This window comes from Pelodiscus sinensis, chromosome 9 (assembly GCF_049634645.1).
Source record: "Pelodiscus sinensis isolate JC-2024 chromosome 9, ASM4963464v1, whole genome shotgun sequence".
Classification (NCBI taxonomy): domain Eukaryota; kingdom Metazoa; phylum Chordata; order Testudines; family Trionychidae; genus Pelodiscus; species Pelodiscus sinensis.
The window spans coordinates 5,991,463-6,004,947 of record NC_134719.1 but is presented as its reverse complement, the minus strand read 5'-3'; the positions used below and the strand labels follow the sequence as shown (position 1 = coordinate 6,004,947).

General features: G+C 50.0%; 1 protein-coding gene across 1 annotated transcript in view; it reads left to right on the top strand.

Annotated features, from left to right (window-relative positions):
* Window positions 1-7,365: 7,365 nt before the first annotated feature.
* Window positions 7,366-13,485, top strand: part of SPATA6 (spermatogenesis associated 6) — a 60,734-nt gene continuing 54,614 nt past the window's right edge. The window contains exon 1 of the mRNA XM_075935945.1: window positions 7,366-7,551. Coding sequence (XP_075792060.1) covers window positions 7,504-7,551 — 48 coding nt within the window. The 5' untranslated portion in view covers window positions 7,366-7,503. The remainder of the gene's footprint in view (window positions 7,552-13,485) is intronic.

The following is a 13,485-nucleotide window of genomic DNA, read 5'->3' as shown; positions in this document are numbered from 1 at the left end:
TACAGGGCCGTATTCTCCCCAAGAGGGGAGCCTTCTATGGACTAAGCTACAGGGCCGTATTCTCCCCAAGAGGGGGGCCTTCTATGGACTAGGCTACAGGGCCGTATTCTCCCCAAGAGGGGAGCCTTCTATGGACTAGGCCACAGGGCCGTATTCTCCCCAAGAGGGGAGCCTTCTATGGACTAGGCCACAGGGCTGTATTCTCCCCAAGAGGGGAGCCTAATAAGGACTAGGCCTCAGGGCCATATTTGCCCCAATAGGGGAGCACTGCTAGGACTAGGCCCCAGGCCCGTAGTTGCCCCAACAGGGGACCACTGCCAGGATTAGGCCCCCGGGCCGTAGTTACCTCAATAGGGGCGCACTGCAGAGACCGAGCCTCAGGGCAGTATTGACCCGGACGTGTGTGTGTGTGTGTGTGTGTGTCTGAGACCAAACACTGGCCATTGGGCCACCCAGACCCTGATAGGGGAACCCACAGGGGTATTTTAATGGTGGGACCCCACTCGAGGGGGGCCACGCCCCTCGACATGATGCAAGTGTTGTTTTTCCAGATAAACGTCGTTTTTCCAGAAAAATGCTGCAGTGTAGATGCACCCTAAGGGATGCTTTTCTGAACCAGCACCTAACTGATGACTATTGGTATATGTACTGCATGGTGAGAGGCTCTGGGGAACAATCATTGAGACGTGTGCTATAGTTAACTTCAGCCAAAGCCAAAAAGCTGGAGGGCTGGAATAAATGTTAACTAACAAAAGACTGTTAAAATAGATCCATCTATTTCTTCTCCCCTCCTAGGCTGCTCATTTCAATGGAGAAACTCTTTACACTCTGGAACATCACTGTAATGATGAGCTTGCTGAAGTGAAATCATGCAGACTGTATGTGACAGCCGGGGTTGGGGGGGCATGGGACAACTTTTAGAGACACGATTTTATCACCTTCATCAACACGCTAATGAAATATTTTAAAAATAAATTGTAAACTGAGGTCTTGGAGGCTAACACAGTAAATTCAGAAACTGACAGTCTATACCTGGGGGTGGCGAATGCCCTTGTTAAATGGCTTCCTTACCACTTGAATGGCTCTTCCACAGGTTCCACATTCTGCTAATAGCTCTGGCCAGCTTTTTCCCTGTTAAGTTAACTAGATCCTGTCTGGAGGAAGCAGAGTCCCAGAACAGGGATAGGAAGAGGCAGATGTGTGGACATTGAGAGCCAGTGGAGCCCCAAATTTTCAGAAGCCCTGCGTAGCTGCATATTCTGCATATGGGTAAGGAGGGCTCTGTGCATGATATAGAATGAAGAGAGTGACAAAGTCCACATGGACTTTTGCCTATAATGATTTTAAGGTACAGCAAGATGATTTTGGAGCCCCATAGCTTTGCCCGGTTGTGTCCCTGTAGGTAAGGAAGGCCCAAGATAAATGTAATTTGTGGCAACTGAGCTGGAGTTAATTAAAAACATGTGACCATAATCTAAAGCAATGGATATTAATGAACACTAACCTGTAGAGAACTTTTTCTTCTTGCTTTAAAGTACCAAGATTATATGAAAATACATTTTTGTGAAGTCTTCTGATTCCCACAGGTGATCTCCATCCTCCAAACTCATCTCTGCTCTATCAGTCTACTTTCCCTGGCACGTTGTTGTCTATGATAACACAATTCATTTTGCTCCCCCTAAACACCTACTAAAATCTCGTAGAATCTCTGCTTTACTCCACAACTTGCCCAGATTATTTTACATTCATTTTCTCTGGGAGCTCCCTTGCTAAACAAACTTGCACAGATCATGGTTCAGTTACAGTAAAAGATACAGTTATTCTCAGAAAGAAATGAGATATGAAACATAACCCAGGGCTTCGTGGGACTAGGCACTGTATGAATAGAGGGCAAAGTCAGGCACTACTCCAGGTGCAGGACCTCCTATGGTTCATATAAATATCTAGCTTTCCAAATCCTTGAAAGAATTTTGCCTCACTAATTTATTGTGGCAGTGAGTTCCAAGGGTTAACAATGTCCTTCTAAAGCACTTTTTTCAATTCCTTTTGAACGGGTTGCCTTTTAATTTTCATATTACCTTGTATTCTTAATGAGGCCTAACCTTTTTTTTCTTTTCATATGGAAATCTTTCCTAGCCATTTTTTGTTGCCCTCCTCCAGGACTAGACATTTAGTTGAAGTTTTCATTGAACTCTCCACGGTTATTGTTAGGGCAATTATTGTCAGATCTCAAGAGGAAAGGGGTCCAATTCGTAGATAAGTTAAGACTCTTTTATGCTGCTCTGTCAATACAGAGGCTTTAAAAGTAGAAAAGAATGAAATGGAATGGGAAATAATTGGATCAAGGCAAAGGCAAAGAATTGCTCTTTGATCTAAACTTTCTACTTTCTCTCTAATCCAGAGTACTTCCAAGACACTGATCTTCACAATATGAAATGTTGTGTTATGTATGTGATATCTTCCCTTCCCCACCCCTACACTTCTAGCCCCATGAACCTCCATCAGCAGGAGTAATAGTCTAGAAATGTCCTGCCACTACAGAGCTAAGGCCTACTTCTGCTCTCACTTAAAACAATAGGGTTGTGATTTTCCTGCTGTTCATCTTATATTCATATAACTCCAATCCTTTTGTCAGATTCTCTGACTCTCAGGGCTTGTCTTTGCTACATGGAGGATCCCATCTGCTATGATTGATCTTCTGGAGTTCGATTTAGCGAGTCTAGTTAAGACTCGCTAAATCAAACTCAGAGGGCACCCCCTACCGGCATCTAGTACTCCTTCTTTTGTGAGAAGAAGGGAAGCCAATGGGAGCAATTGCTCCCATTAGCCTCCTGTTGTGGGGACACTGTCAAGCTCGGTTTAAGGTAAGCTGACTCCAGCGATACATCGTACATAGCTGGAGTTGTGTCCTTTAATCTGAGCCATCCGGTCTAGTGTAGATCTGACTTGTCTGACAGAAGTGAAAGCAGCATCAGGAGGAGGAATCCTTCCATTTACTTTCCTGTTACCAGGATTTTCACTTTCTTTGTACATTACCCAAATAAGGGAAGCAACAGCAGAAGGTGCGCTGGGTTCCTGGCCATTTAAATGGAGCTGAGTGCAGAAAATTAGTATTATGCAAGTCAGCCACCCAGACATCTTTATTTGCCTCCATAAAACAGAGTGGAAGTAATGCTGAGAGAAGATTTATGGATGCAAAATTCAAAGGAATTTAAAGTTGAAGAAGCACTTTCATACTAGGGGAAAGTGTATATTCTTTAAACCCCTGAATTCTTGAAACTAGCATGTGTTTCTTGTATTTCTAATCACCAATGTTGCTAATCAGCTAGGGTGCATCTACACTGCACCGTTATTTCAGAATAACTAGCGGTATTCCAAAATAACAAAATGCGAGCGACTACAGAGCAATTCTGTTATTTCAAAATAAATTATAATGGACGCCTTACTCCGACTTCTGAAAACCTCATTCCACGAGGAATAACTCCTGTTCTGAAATAGCTATTTTGAAATAGCTGCAGTGTGGATGCTCCACTGCAGCTATTTCAAAATAACTCTTCCCCAGAGCCATTTTAAATAATTTCTCCCCAGTGCTTCTTCGGACTCTAAATTGAGATAGCATGTCTACAGTAGGGGAACCTGCCTCGGACTAATTTTGAGGCTTCCCTATAATTTGGACACTCTGTTTCAAATTAAGCTATTTCGGAATATATCTTCCGGAATATCTTCTTCCGAAATAAGTGTGAAGTGTAGATGTACCCGAAATGTGTTTGTACTGATGGAGGAGTTTCCCTCCCTAAAAGCCCATCTATCAGAGCTGCTTGGGTAGTCTTTGGACCAGACCATAGCTGAAAGATCCAAATGGCTCTCATGCGTCCAGCTAAGTGGGATGAAGAGGTTGTGACCCTGCACTCCATATTCTTTATGGAAACATGCTTATAACTGGATTATGTTTTATGCAGAATACTTCATGTAACATACCATTTGAAAAGTATAATCTGCTGAATGTGTATATTCTATTTGTGTTATGTATCATTCCTGTATTTGAACTTAGAAACAAAAAGCATAAGCCTATTTTACTAATCTAGCCATGCAAAGTGAGGGCCATTAACGGTACTACAGAAACAGTGAATAGAACCTCACCTGAGACTCTGTGGGACACCACTAGATACACTCCCTTAATTTCACAAAGAACCACTGGTAACTGCTTGTCTGCTACAGTCTTCAGACTAACTGTGCAACCACTTATACAATAATTTCATTTAAACCAACTTTTCCATGTTTGCTTATGAGATTGTCACATCGGACTGTGTCAAAAGCCCTAGTAAAATAAAGATAAATAACATTTACTGCCTCCCCCCACATCCATTAGTTCAACAACCCTATCAAAGAAGACAAGTAGTCTGGTTTGGCACAAATTATTTTTGACACCATTCTCACTGTTCCTTATAACCGTATTATTCTCTAGCTGATTACACATTGTTTAATAAATTGTTCTGGGGTTGTTCTAGGTTTTTAAGTTAGGCTGACCAGTCTGCCAACCCTTGGGTCGTCTTTTGTCCCCTTATGAAAGGGTCTCCGGTCTTTGGGATCGGTACCCATTTCCAGGTGTTCTCAAAGATAACTGCTAACAGTTCCAAGCTTTTCAGCTAGTTCTTAAGTACCCTAGGACGAACTCATCAGGCCCTGCTGATTTGAATGCATTTCATTTATCTAAACAAACAGTATTTCATTGCTGCATGCATCCTGAAGTTTATACATGGCAGATTATAATTCCCCAGACACTTATTTGGGCTTTAATCACACGAATGCCTATTGAAATCAGGCAGATGCCTCTAATCAGCCATTCAGAAGGTGGTAGAGGGTAATTTATGTCTAGAACTGCCTGTGTCAGTTTGTAGAGGTGAATATGGCAAGGGAAGAGGCTGTGGCTGTGAAAGAGGAGGTGGGGTCACATTGGGTTTGAGGGTGCAACTGCCACCATGTGGATTTGAATCTGGGACCTTTAGAGTTTAGTGTAGGAACCTCTAGAGCTTGAGCTAAAAGCCAAGTGGCTTTCAGACTAGGTCGTAGAGCGCCCTTGTTTTTCGCTCTCAAAGTAAGTGATCTAAGTGCCACTGCATGGGATAGTGAAAAACACTAGGTGTGTGAGTTACATGTGCACAACCCACTGGTCAGCATGCGTGGAGTTCTACTTTGTGCCTCATCAGCAAGAGATGAGTCCATTGCGACTGCAGCAATTCCTGTGTTCAGCACTGGCGGTCTCTGCTTCAGTGGCTAATGTGAGCCAAGAGGGCAGCTGTCATCATGGACGTGGTAGGGGTGCAGAGAGCACAGAGCCAGTACTGCCTAAATGGGCAGGAGCTGGTGACGCAGGGGATTGTGGAAGTGAGCATGGGCTGGAGGGGGATGGGTTAGGTTCAGGGCAGGAGGGGAGTAGTTGCAGATGAGGGTGTGTGTATGTGTGTGGGGGGGTATAACTCACACACCTAATGGCTACGTCTAGACTGGCATCATTTTCCGCAAATGCTTTTAACGGAAAAGTTTTTGTGGAAAAACTTGCCAGTCTAGACACAGCCAATGTGATTTACTGTTGCATGTAGTGGCACTTACACCACATACAGCAAGAGATTAGAACAAGGGAGCTCTTCAGTTTAAGTGGCAAGCCAGTTGGCAAGCTTCATCTTAAGTGGCAAGCTTCTATACTGAGGTCCCTGGTTCAAATTCACCCAGTGGTGGTGAAAAATGCAGCAAGAATAACTGGTCCCTACAAGGGGTGAGGTGGCAGGGAGGGGAGGTGGCAGAGCATCTGTTTACCAATTAAAAGTTTGGTGAGGGCCAACAGAATTGCCAGGCCTCTGGGCAAAGCAGGAGGCGCTGCTCTTTTGAAATGGCTGAGCCCCAGGACAGCTACCCCCTTCCTCCCGGCAGCGGCACAGGGGCAGCAGACCTCCTTAGTGCTACCCCTTGCACGTGCAGGCCGGGGGGCACAGCAGTGGGGTGCAGGTTTGGGAGGGGTGGTGTGTGGGTGCAGAGTGGGGATTGCAGGGGTGAGGGGCTGTGCAGGCCCAGTGGGGATTGCAGGGGTGAGGGGCTGTGCAGGCCCAGCGGGGATTGCAGGGGTGAGGGGCTGTGCAGGCCCAGCGGGGATTGCAGGGGTGAGGGGCTGTGCAGGCCCAGTGGGGATTGCAGGGGTGAGGGGCTGTGCAGGCCCAGCGGGGATTGCAGGGGTGAGGGGCTGTGCAGGCCCAGCGGGGATTGCAGGGGTGAGGGGCTGTGCAGGCCCAGTGGGGATTGCAGGGGTGAGGGGCTGTGCAGGCCCAGCGGGGATTGCAGGGCTGAGGGGCTGTGCAGGCCCAGCGGGGATTGCAGGGCTGAGGGGCTGTGCAGGCCCAGCGGGGATTGCAGGGGTGAGGGGCTGTGCAGGCCCAGTGGGGATTGCAGGGGTGAGGGGCTGTGCAGGCCCAGCGGGGATTGCAGGGGTGAGGGGCTGTGCAGGCCCAGTGGGGATTGCAGGGGTGAGGGGCTGTGCAGGCCCAGTGGGGATTGCAGGGGTGAGGGGCTGTGCAGGCCCAGCGGGGATTGCAGGGGTGAGGGGCTGTGCAGGCCCAGCGGGGATTGCAGGGCTGAGGGGCTGTGCAGGCCCAGCGGGGATTGCAGGGGTGAGGGGCTGTGCAGGCCCAGCGGGGATTGCAGGGGTGAGGGGCTGTGCAGGCCCAGCGGGGATTGCAGGGCTGAGGGGCTGTGCAGGCCCAGCGGGGATTGCAGGGGTGAGGGGCTGTGCAGGCCCAGCGGGGATTGCAGGGCTGAGGGGCTGTGCAGGCCCAGTGGGGATTGCAGGGCTGAGGGGCTGTGCAGGCCCAGTGGGGATTGCAGGGGTGAGGGGCTGTGCAGGCCCAGTGGGGATTGCAGGGGTGAGGGGCTGTGCAGGCCCAGTGGGGATTGCAGGGGTGAGGGGCTGTGCAGGCCCAGTGGGGATTGCAGGGGTGAGGGGCTGTGCAGGCCCAGTGGGGTACCTGCAGGGGTGAGGGGCTGTGCAGGCCCAGCGGGGATTGCAGGGGTGAGGGGCTGTGCAGGCCCAGTGGGGATTGCAGGGGTGAGGGGCTGTGCAGGCCCAGTGGGGTACCTGCAGGGGAGGGGCAGCGTGGGAGAGGGAGCGAGCCGACGAGTGGGCGGGAGGAAATAGCGCGTGGGGTGCAGGGAGGGGATAGAGCATCTATCAACTGCTCCTGGATCCCTCCAGGGGGCGCCATCCCGCCGCGCATGCGCCTGGCCCGGTTCATGCGGGAGGGGGTTCGCCCGGCCAGATCCTGCCCCGGGCAGTGACGTCATCCCCTAAGCTCCGCCCCCCCCGCTCTGGGGTCACACGGCAGCGGCCGGAAACGTTCCGGTTGCCACGACGACGGCGTCGGTGCCTGCGGGCGGGGCCGAGCGAGCGGCGCATCCTGTGCGGGCCCGGAGCCGCCCTCCCCCCCCGCTCCGGCCAGGCCTGGGGCAGCCCCCCCGATGCCGCGGAAGGCGCTGGTCTGCGCCCTGGAGCTGCAGCTCCGCTCGGTGAGTGAGGGGCCTGGCCGGGCGCCCCTCCCCCCCGGCGGTGGCTCTTCTGCCCCCCCCTCCCGCCGCCGCTGGGGGGGGGGGTCATATCCGGGGGCAGGGGGACACTGAGGCCCGCCCCGCCCCGCCCCTGTGGGGCCGTTAGTTTCACCCCTCCCCCCCCCCGCGGCCGCGCGCGCCTTGCCCTGGGGGGGGGGGGTCTGCCTGGGGCCGCCCTGAGCCGTTCCCGGGATCCGCGGGGATTCCCCCCCCCCCCCGGCCTCGCCGCGCTCCCCCCCCCCCCCCGCGGGGATTCCCCCCGGCGGCGCCGCCAGAGCCGCGAGCGCCCCCCCCCCCCCGCGGGGATCGCGCCCCGGGATGAACCCGCGGCGGGAGCGGGGCCGGGTCCAGCCTCCGTGCGGGGGGAAATGGGGTGAGCGGGGCGGGACTTGGATGGGCTGAGACCGGAATCACAATCCGCTCCCTTTCCCCCTCTCTCGCCTTGAGGGTTGACTTGGCATGATCAGTGTCGGGATGTAGTAGGGTAGTCAATTAGCTTAATGAGCGAAAGCTTATCTGCGAATGCTACAGACTACACCCATTTCCCTCCGCTCCTCCTCCCCAATTAATTGTTTTGCAGGCTGGCCAGCAACCCATCTGAGTCCTGGCTTGGTCTGGGTCCGGGACATATCCCTGCTGTGGCCCTGCATTTAAAGTGTATTAGGAGCCGGCAGCCCGGCTAATGTTTTGGGTCACACTGAGTCCAGGAACTCAGACACCCCCTGGACAGGTACTCTTGCCTTTGTATCAGAGGCAGCAGCATGGGACAACAGGCAGCCAGTCCTCAAGGGGAATAGGTTTTTAAACTGGCTCCCCTTGCGCAGCTGCTCCCGCCTGGTACCCTGTGCTGCTGCCTCTGATACAGAGGCAGCAGTGCAGAGTGGCAAGGGGCTCCTTGGAAGTGGGGCTAGAGCGCACTGGCTGCCAGCCTCATCCCCAGGGACTATAGAATAGTCGAGTAACCACTAAGAATTCATGAGGTTAATTGACTATTCAATTAACTGATATTTAACATCCCTAGGTCAGTGCTTCTTTCGTTCTATAGCAGTGGTTCACCTTGCAGACGGGCCACAGACCCAGAGTTCAGCCCTCGTCCCCCGGAGCGAGGAGCACACATTGGCACTTCAGCCATGCACCATGCCCACCTCCTGCTTGGTTGGACGTCAGCGCTGGCTTCCTGCTGCAGAGGGAGGGAGCCCCAAACCTTGCAGGCCAGATCTGGCTCGCGAGGGGAGGAGGGGCAGGGGAGGAAGCAGCTCCAGGCGCAGGAAAACGCTTGCATGGAGGCTTTTCCCGCTGATCCCATTGGCCAGAATCACAGCCAGTGGTAGCGGGAGTGGGGAGATTGGGAAAATCCTGCATCCCCATCGCCCTCACACATACCCACCCTACCCCTGCACCATCCCTCCTGGCCAGCCCTCGCGCTAACACCTACTCCCGCCCAGACCTTCCACCCTCAGCTCACTCTTCTACCCAACCTCCCATCCAGACCTCACCCACTCTGGCACCCCACCTCGAACCCAGACCTTGCATACCCATCTCTATCCAGCTCCTTGGCAGCTCCCTCCTACACACTGAACCCCAGAGCCTAGGGGAGCTCACAAAATCTACTAATCCTGGGACCCTAGAAGAGTTAATTTGACCTGTGGGAAGCCCAGAACCTCTATCTCCCTCCCTCCCCTGCCCCTCTCTCCCTCTGTGGGGCTTGAGTGTGAGGGGAGTGAGGTGTCTCAGTCAGGGATACGGATAGTGATAGAGATGCAGCCGTGTTAGTCTGGTCTAGCTGAAACAAAAGACAGAACTATGTAGCACTTTAAAGACTAACAAAATGGTTTATTAGGTGATGAGCTTTCGTGGGCCAGACCCACTTTCTCAGATCGGCACAACCATATATACCAAAGTGATACAATCAAAAAAATGAACGCATGTGAAATTGACAAATCAAATTTTAGAGCAGAGTGAGGGTGAGGAGGGAAGGTTAGTGTCTGTGAGGTAATGACATAGGGGTGATAATAGGGGAAGTTTCAGTGAGGTAATGACATTAGGGGTCATAATTGGGGAAGCTATCTTTGTAATGGGTGAGATAGTCTTTGTTTAAACCCATACATAAAGTGTCAATTTCACATGCGTTCATTTTTTTGATTGTATCGCTTTGGTATATATGGTTGTGCCAATTTTCTTCCACATATTGTTCCAACTCGTGCAGGGCAGTCTGTGAGGGGAGCCGGTTTTTAAACTGGCTCCCCTCACACACCAGCTCCTACCTGGTTCCCCACCTGGCTGCCTCTGATACAGTGAGGGTGGGGGGGTTGGTTTTTGGTTTTTTGCATCTAACTTTTGTGTGGCCCCCAACTGAATTTTATATGGGTCAGTGACCTTGACCCTTGACCCAAAAAAGGTTCCTTATCCCTGCCATAAATAAAGACAATGTTGAAACCTGTTGTTTTGAACATAAATTAATATTTTACTTTATTTAAAATGAAGTTTGGTAAACTAACATGATAAAGTTAAAGTGTCTAATCTGTTTAATGATTTTGGTTAATAATATTTTCTTTCTTGCCAATTATATATGTCCCTAATATTATAGCTACATATTTACATTTGTATGCTCTGAAAGCCTAATATTAATTATTTAGTATTTAGACATAAGTCAAGGCATATTGTCATCATGGGTGGCTGGCTGGTGGGCCATGGAAAGGTTTGCATTGAGCAGTGTGGGCCGCAGGCCATAAAGTTTGAGAACCGCTGATCTATAGGTTATATTGTCCCACTGGTTCCTGAGTGCACTTTACAGGAAGAAAAATGCTGGGTGCCATTTAAGATCTGAGAATACTTTGTCCTCCCATTGTCAATTGGAGGTTATGATGCCAATGGAGTTGGTGTTTTGGTTTCTGATTTGTTCCTATTGGTGGTACTTGCATGGTTGCTCTAAAAGAGCCACATGAGCATGTAGTTGTCATGATATGAAGGATAGGGAGGGTACTAGCTTTTCTACTGTTGTCCAGAGATGGCAGCCTGGTAGATTTCATATCAGGCAGTATTTATATCTGTTTTATTAAATATGACTCTTTCCCCAAAAAGCCTTTTTTGGCTTCTGGATGTCCCCCCCCCCCCGTCCTCTGGAGTGCTGTAGTAGGATGAGAGGAAGGGTAGTCCCTACTGCCTCTCCTAATTAACAGTATTTGCTATTCTTCCCACCCTCAGGATTCCAGGTTGAAATGAAAGTGGGCTTTTCAGTTATGTCCACCAGCCTTGATTCTGAATGCCGCTTCCTAAAGAATAGCTCCAATGCCTGTCTCTGATGCTACTCCTACCTTTCCCAAGTAGCTTCAGAGTGAAATTCACCGGATTCTTCCTTTCATTGCCAATTAGAGCATTCTCACCTGTAGCAGCATGCTGAATTACTCCAGCTGTGTGTTTGCAGGCCGGGGAAGTTAGTGTTGCACCTGTTTACATTCCAGTTGCATATGGAAGGTTACTTTTGCAACACTATTGGCTAACACCTTATTGGAAGTGAAAACTCTGTAGGAGTTGATGGGTAATGTTTGTGCTTGGTGCTAACAACATCTTATGTATTGGTAATGAATAGGCAAGTGGGTTTATGATACCCTGAGTCACACAACAATTCTAAACCTGAATGTAAAATCAAGCAGTGGGACTTCCGTGAAAGGACATTATGGTTCATTGTAATAGACTGGCCCCTTACGTGACATAAGTTAGTTCAAGGGTGGGCAAATTGCGGCCTGCATGCTGGAGCCAGTCTGCAGAGTTAGTCCCTAGCAGACCCCCACCTCTATATTTACCTGCACCTCTGCAGATATCGGGTGATCACGGCTCTCGTTTGGCTGCGGGTCACTGTTTGTGGCTAATTGGAGTGTCAGAAAGTGGGGGCAGGGTTATACAGTGGCTGGCCAGGGACTAACCCTGATGGGCTGCTGCTAACCCATATGGGGTAGGCAGTTGCCGGAGGGACATCTAGCCCTGGCTGGTGGCCCAGTTCAGAGGCCGGGGGAACCCCCACTCCAGTCCTCCTCACCACGGGCCTCGCCACCAGCCCCTCCCCCCTGCGCCGCTGGCCCAAATTGAAACTCCCAACAGCCTGCTACATGGCGGCTGCCAGGAACGTTTCCAGCCCCGGCCCCACCTCAGGGGCTGGGGTGCCTCCCAACTTGGTTCAGGGGCTGGAGTGTCCTCCAGTCTGGCCCCCCCTTCCAACGGATAGGCTCCGCCCCTTGCCACAGGGCTTGCTGCCATCCCGCCTCCGTCGCCAGAACTATTTTAGCCCCGTCCCCCATAGCGGGCCTCTCTGCTGGTCCCTCTGCCCCCCACAATTTTCCTCCTCTTCTCCTCCCCCACCCTCGAAGTTCACCAGCAGCAGATTACCTTCAGTGCTGCTGTTGCTTTGGAGTCATGAGTTCCCGATCCCCCTTCTGGGTTAGCAGCGGGAAGGAAGGGAGGAGGTGGGATCTGAAGGGGGAGGGGCTGTGGGACACAGAGTGTCATGATGATGTGACTGTTAAAAATAATATAGATGGAAATCACATAGCTAGTTCTAATACACTAAAGCTTACTGCAAACTTACCTAAAACCTGCTCTTGTTTCAGGCATGCTTTCTAGTCAAAGATGATCTTTTTTCTGACTTGAGTCTCTAGCCCTCCTTTTGTGTGTGCTACGTCAGCCAAAGACAAAGGGACCGATAGCTTCCCATTGTTTTTATTGACTTTCCCTGGTTGGAATCTTTTTTTTTCTCTATTCCCTTGTCCCTGGAACATTACCTGGTCAAACTGGTATCCCTGTACTAGGTGGCATGGTTACATGTCATCTTAGGACCAACCGTTGCTTAAACTTAAAGGACAAACAGGGCTGTTCTCAAGTTAAGTTGATCACTCAGTCATTAAGGCTTCCATAGAACCATTGATGGCTCTCATTTGCACATTTAAAACCATGAACAGTTTTATAATTCATATTTCTAACTTTACATACACAAATGATACATGCACCAAAATAAGATATACAGATCCAGCAGATTATAACATGAAAATTGATAGGCTGCATGAGGTATTTTGTCCAAAGCATCTTGAGTTATGCATACCGTAAAGTCGCGAGTATAGTGCACACTTTTTTTCCTGTTTTTTTAACATCAAAGTTAGGGTTCACGTTATCCATAGGAGTTTTTTTTTTAAGTTTTCATTTGGTGGTTCCGTGGCACTTAATTAATCGCTGGACACCAGAGGTTAAGTTCATTTTTATTAGCATCGACAAGCAACTATATTCACAGTTTCAAAAAGGTAAGTTAAAGAAATGAAATCAACACTGCAGCGCAAACAAGCAAATACCGTGTTAATTGATCTTCTACTCATCTTCGAAGCCCTCAAATTCACATATGTTAGAATCTTCCTTGAACAGATGAGCAGTATCTTCAAGGGTATAGCCCTTGACATCTTCATCCAGGTAATACAAATCATTGTCATCTTCGCATACCGGTAATTCGCCCTCGGACGATTCATCGTCTCTCGGATCCATCCACAGGGCATCATCCTCGCTGCCAACCATAGCATTAAGATGCTGCATTTCAGAAACCCCTTCCTTATGATAACGGGTTCAAGTTCAACCCAGACATCCGCTATCCACTGGGTAACATCTTGCAGTGTCGGTGTTTGCATATGTCCACCTGCAGAAAATGTATGTTTACCTTCCAACAACCAGGTGTTCCATTTCCTGCGTAGTGCGTCTTTCATTGGCTTGTTAACTGTCACGTCAAGCAGCTGCAACATTTTGGTCATTCCACCAGGAATAATTGCCAAGTCTGTTTTGTCCTGCGGAAGCCTTTTCTTGATGGATGGCATACGATGACACCGAAATGCATCCAAAACTATTAGAGACCGCTTTCTCATA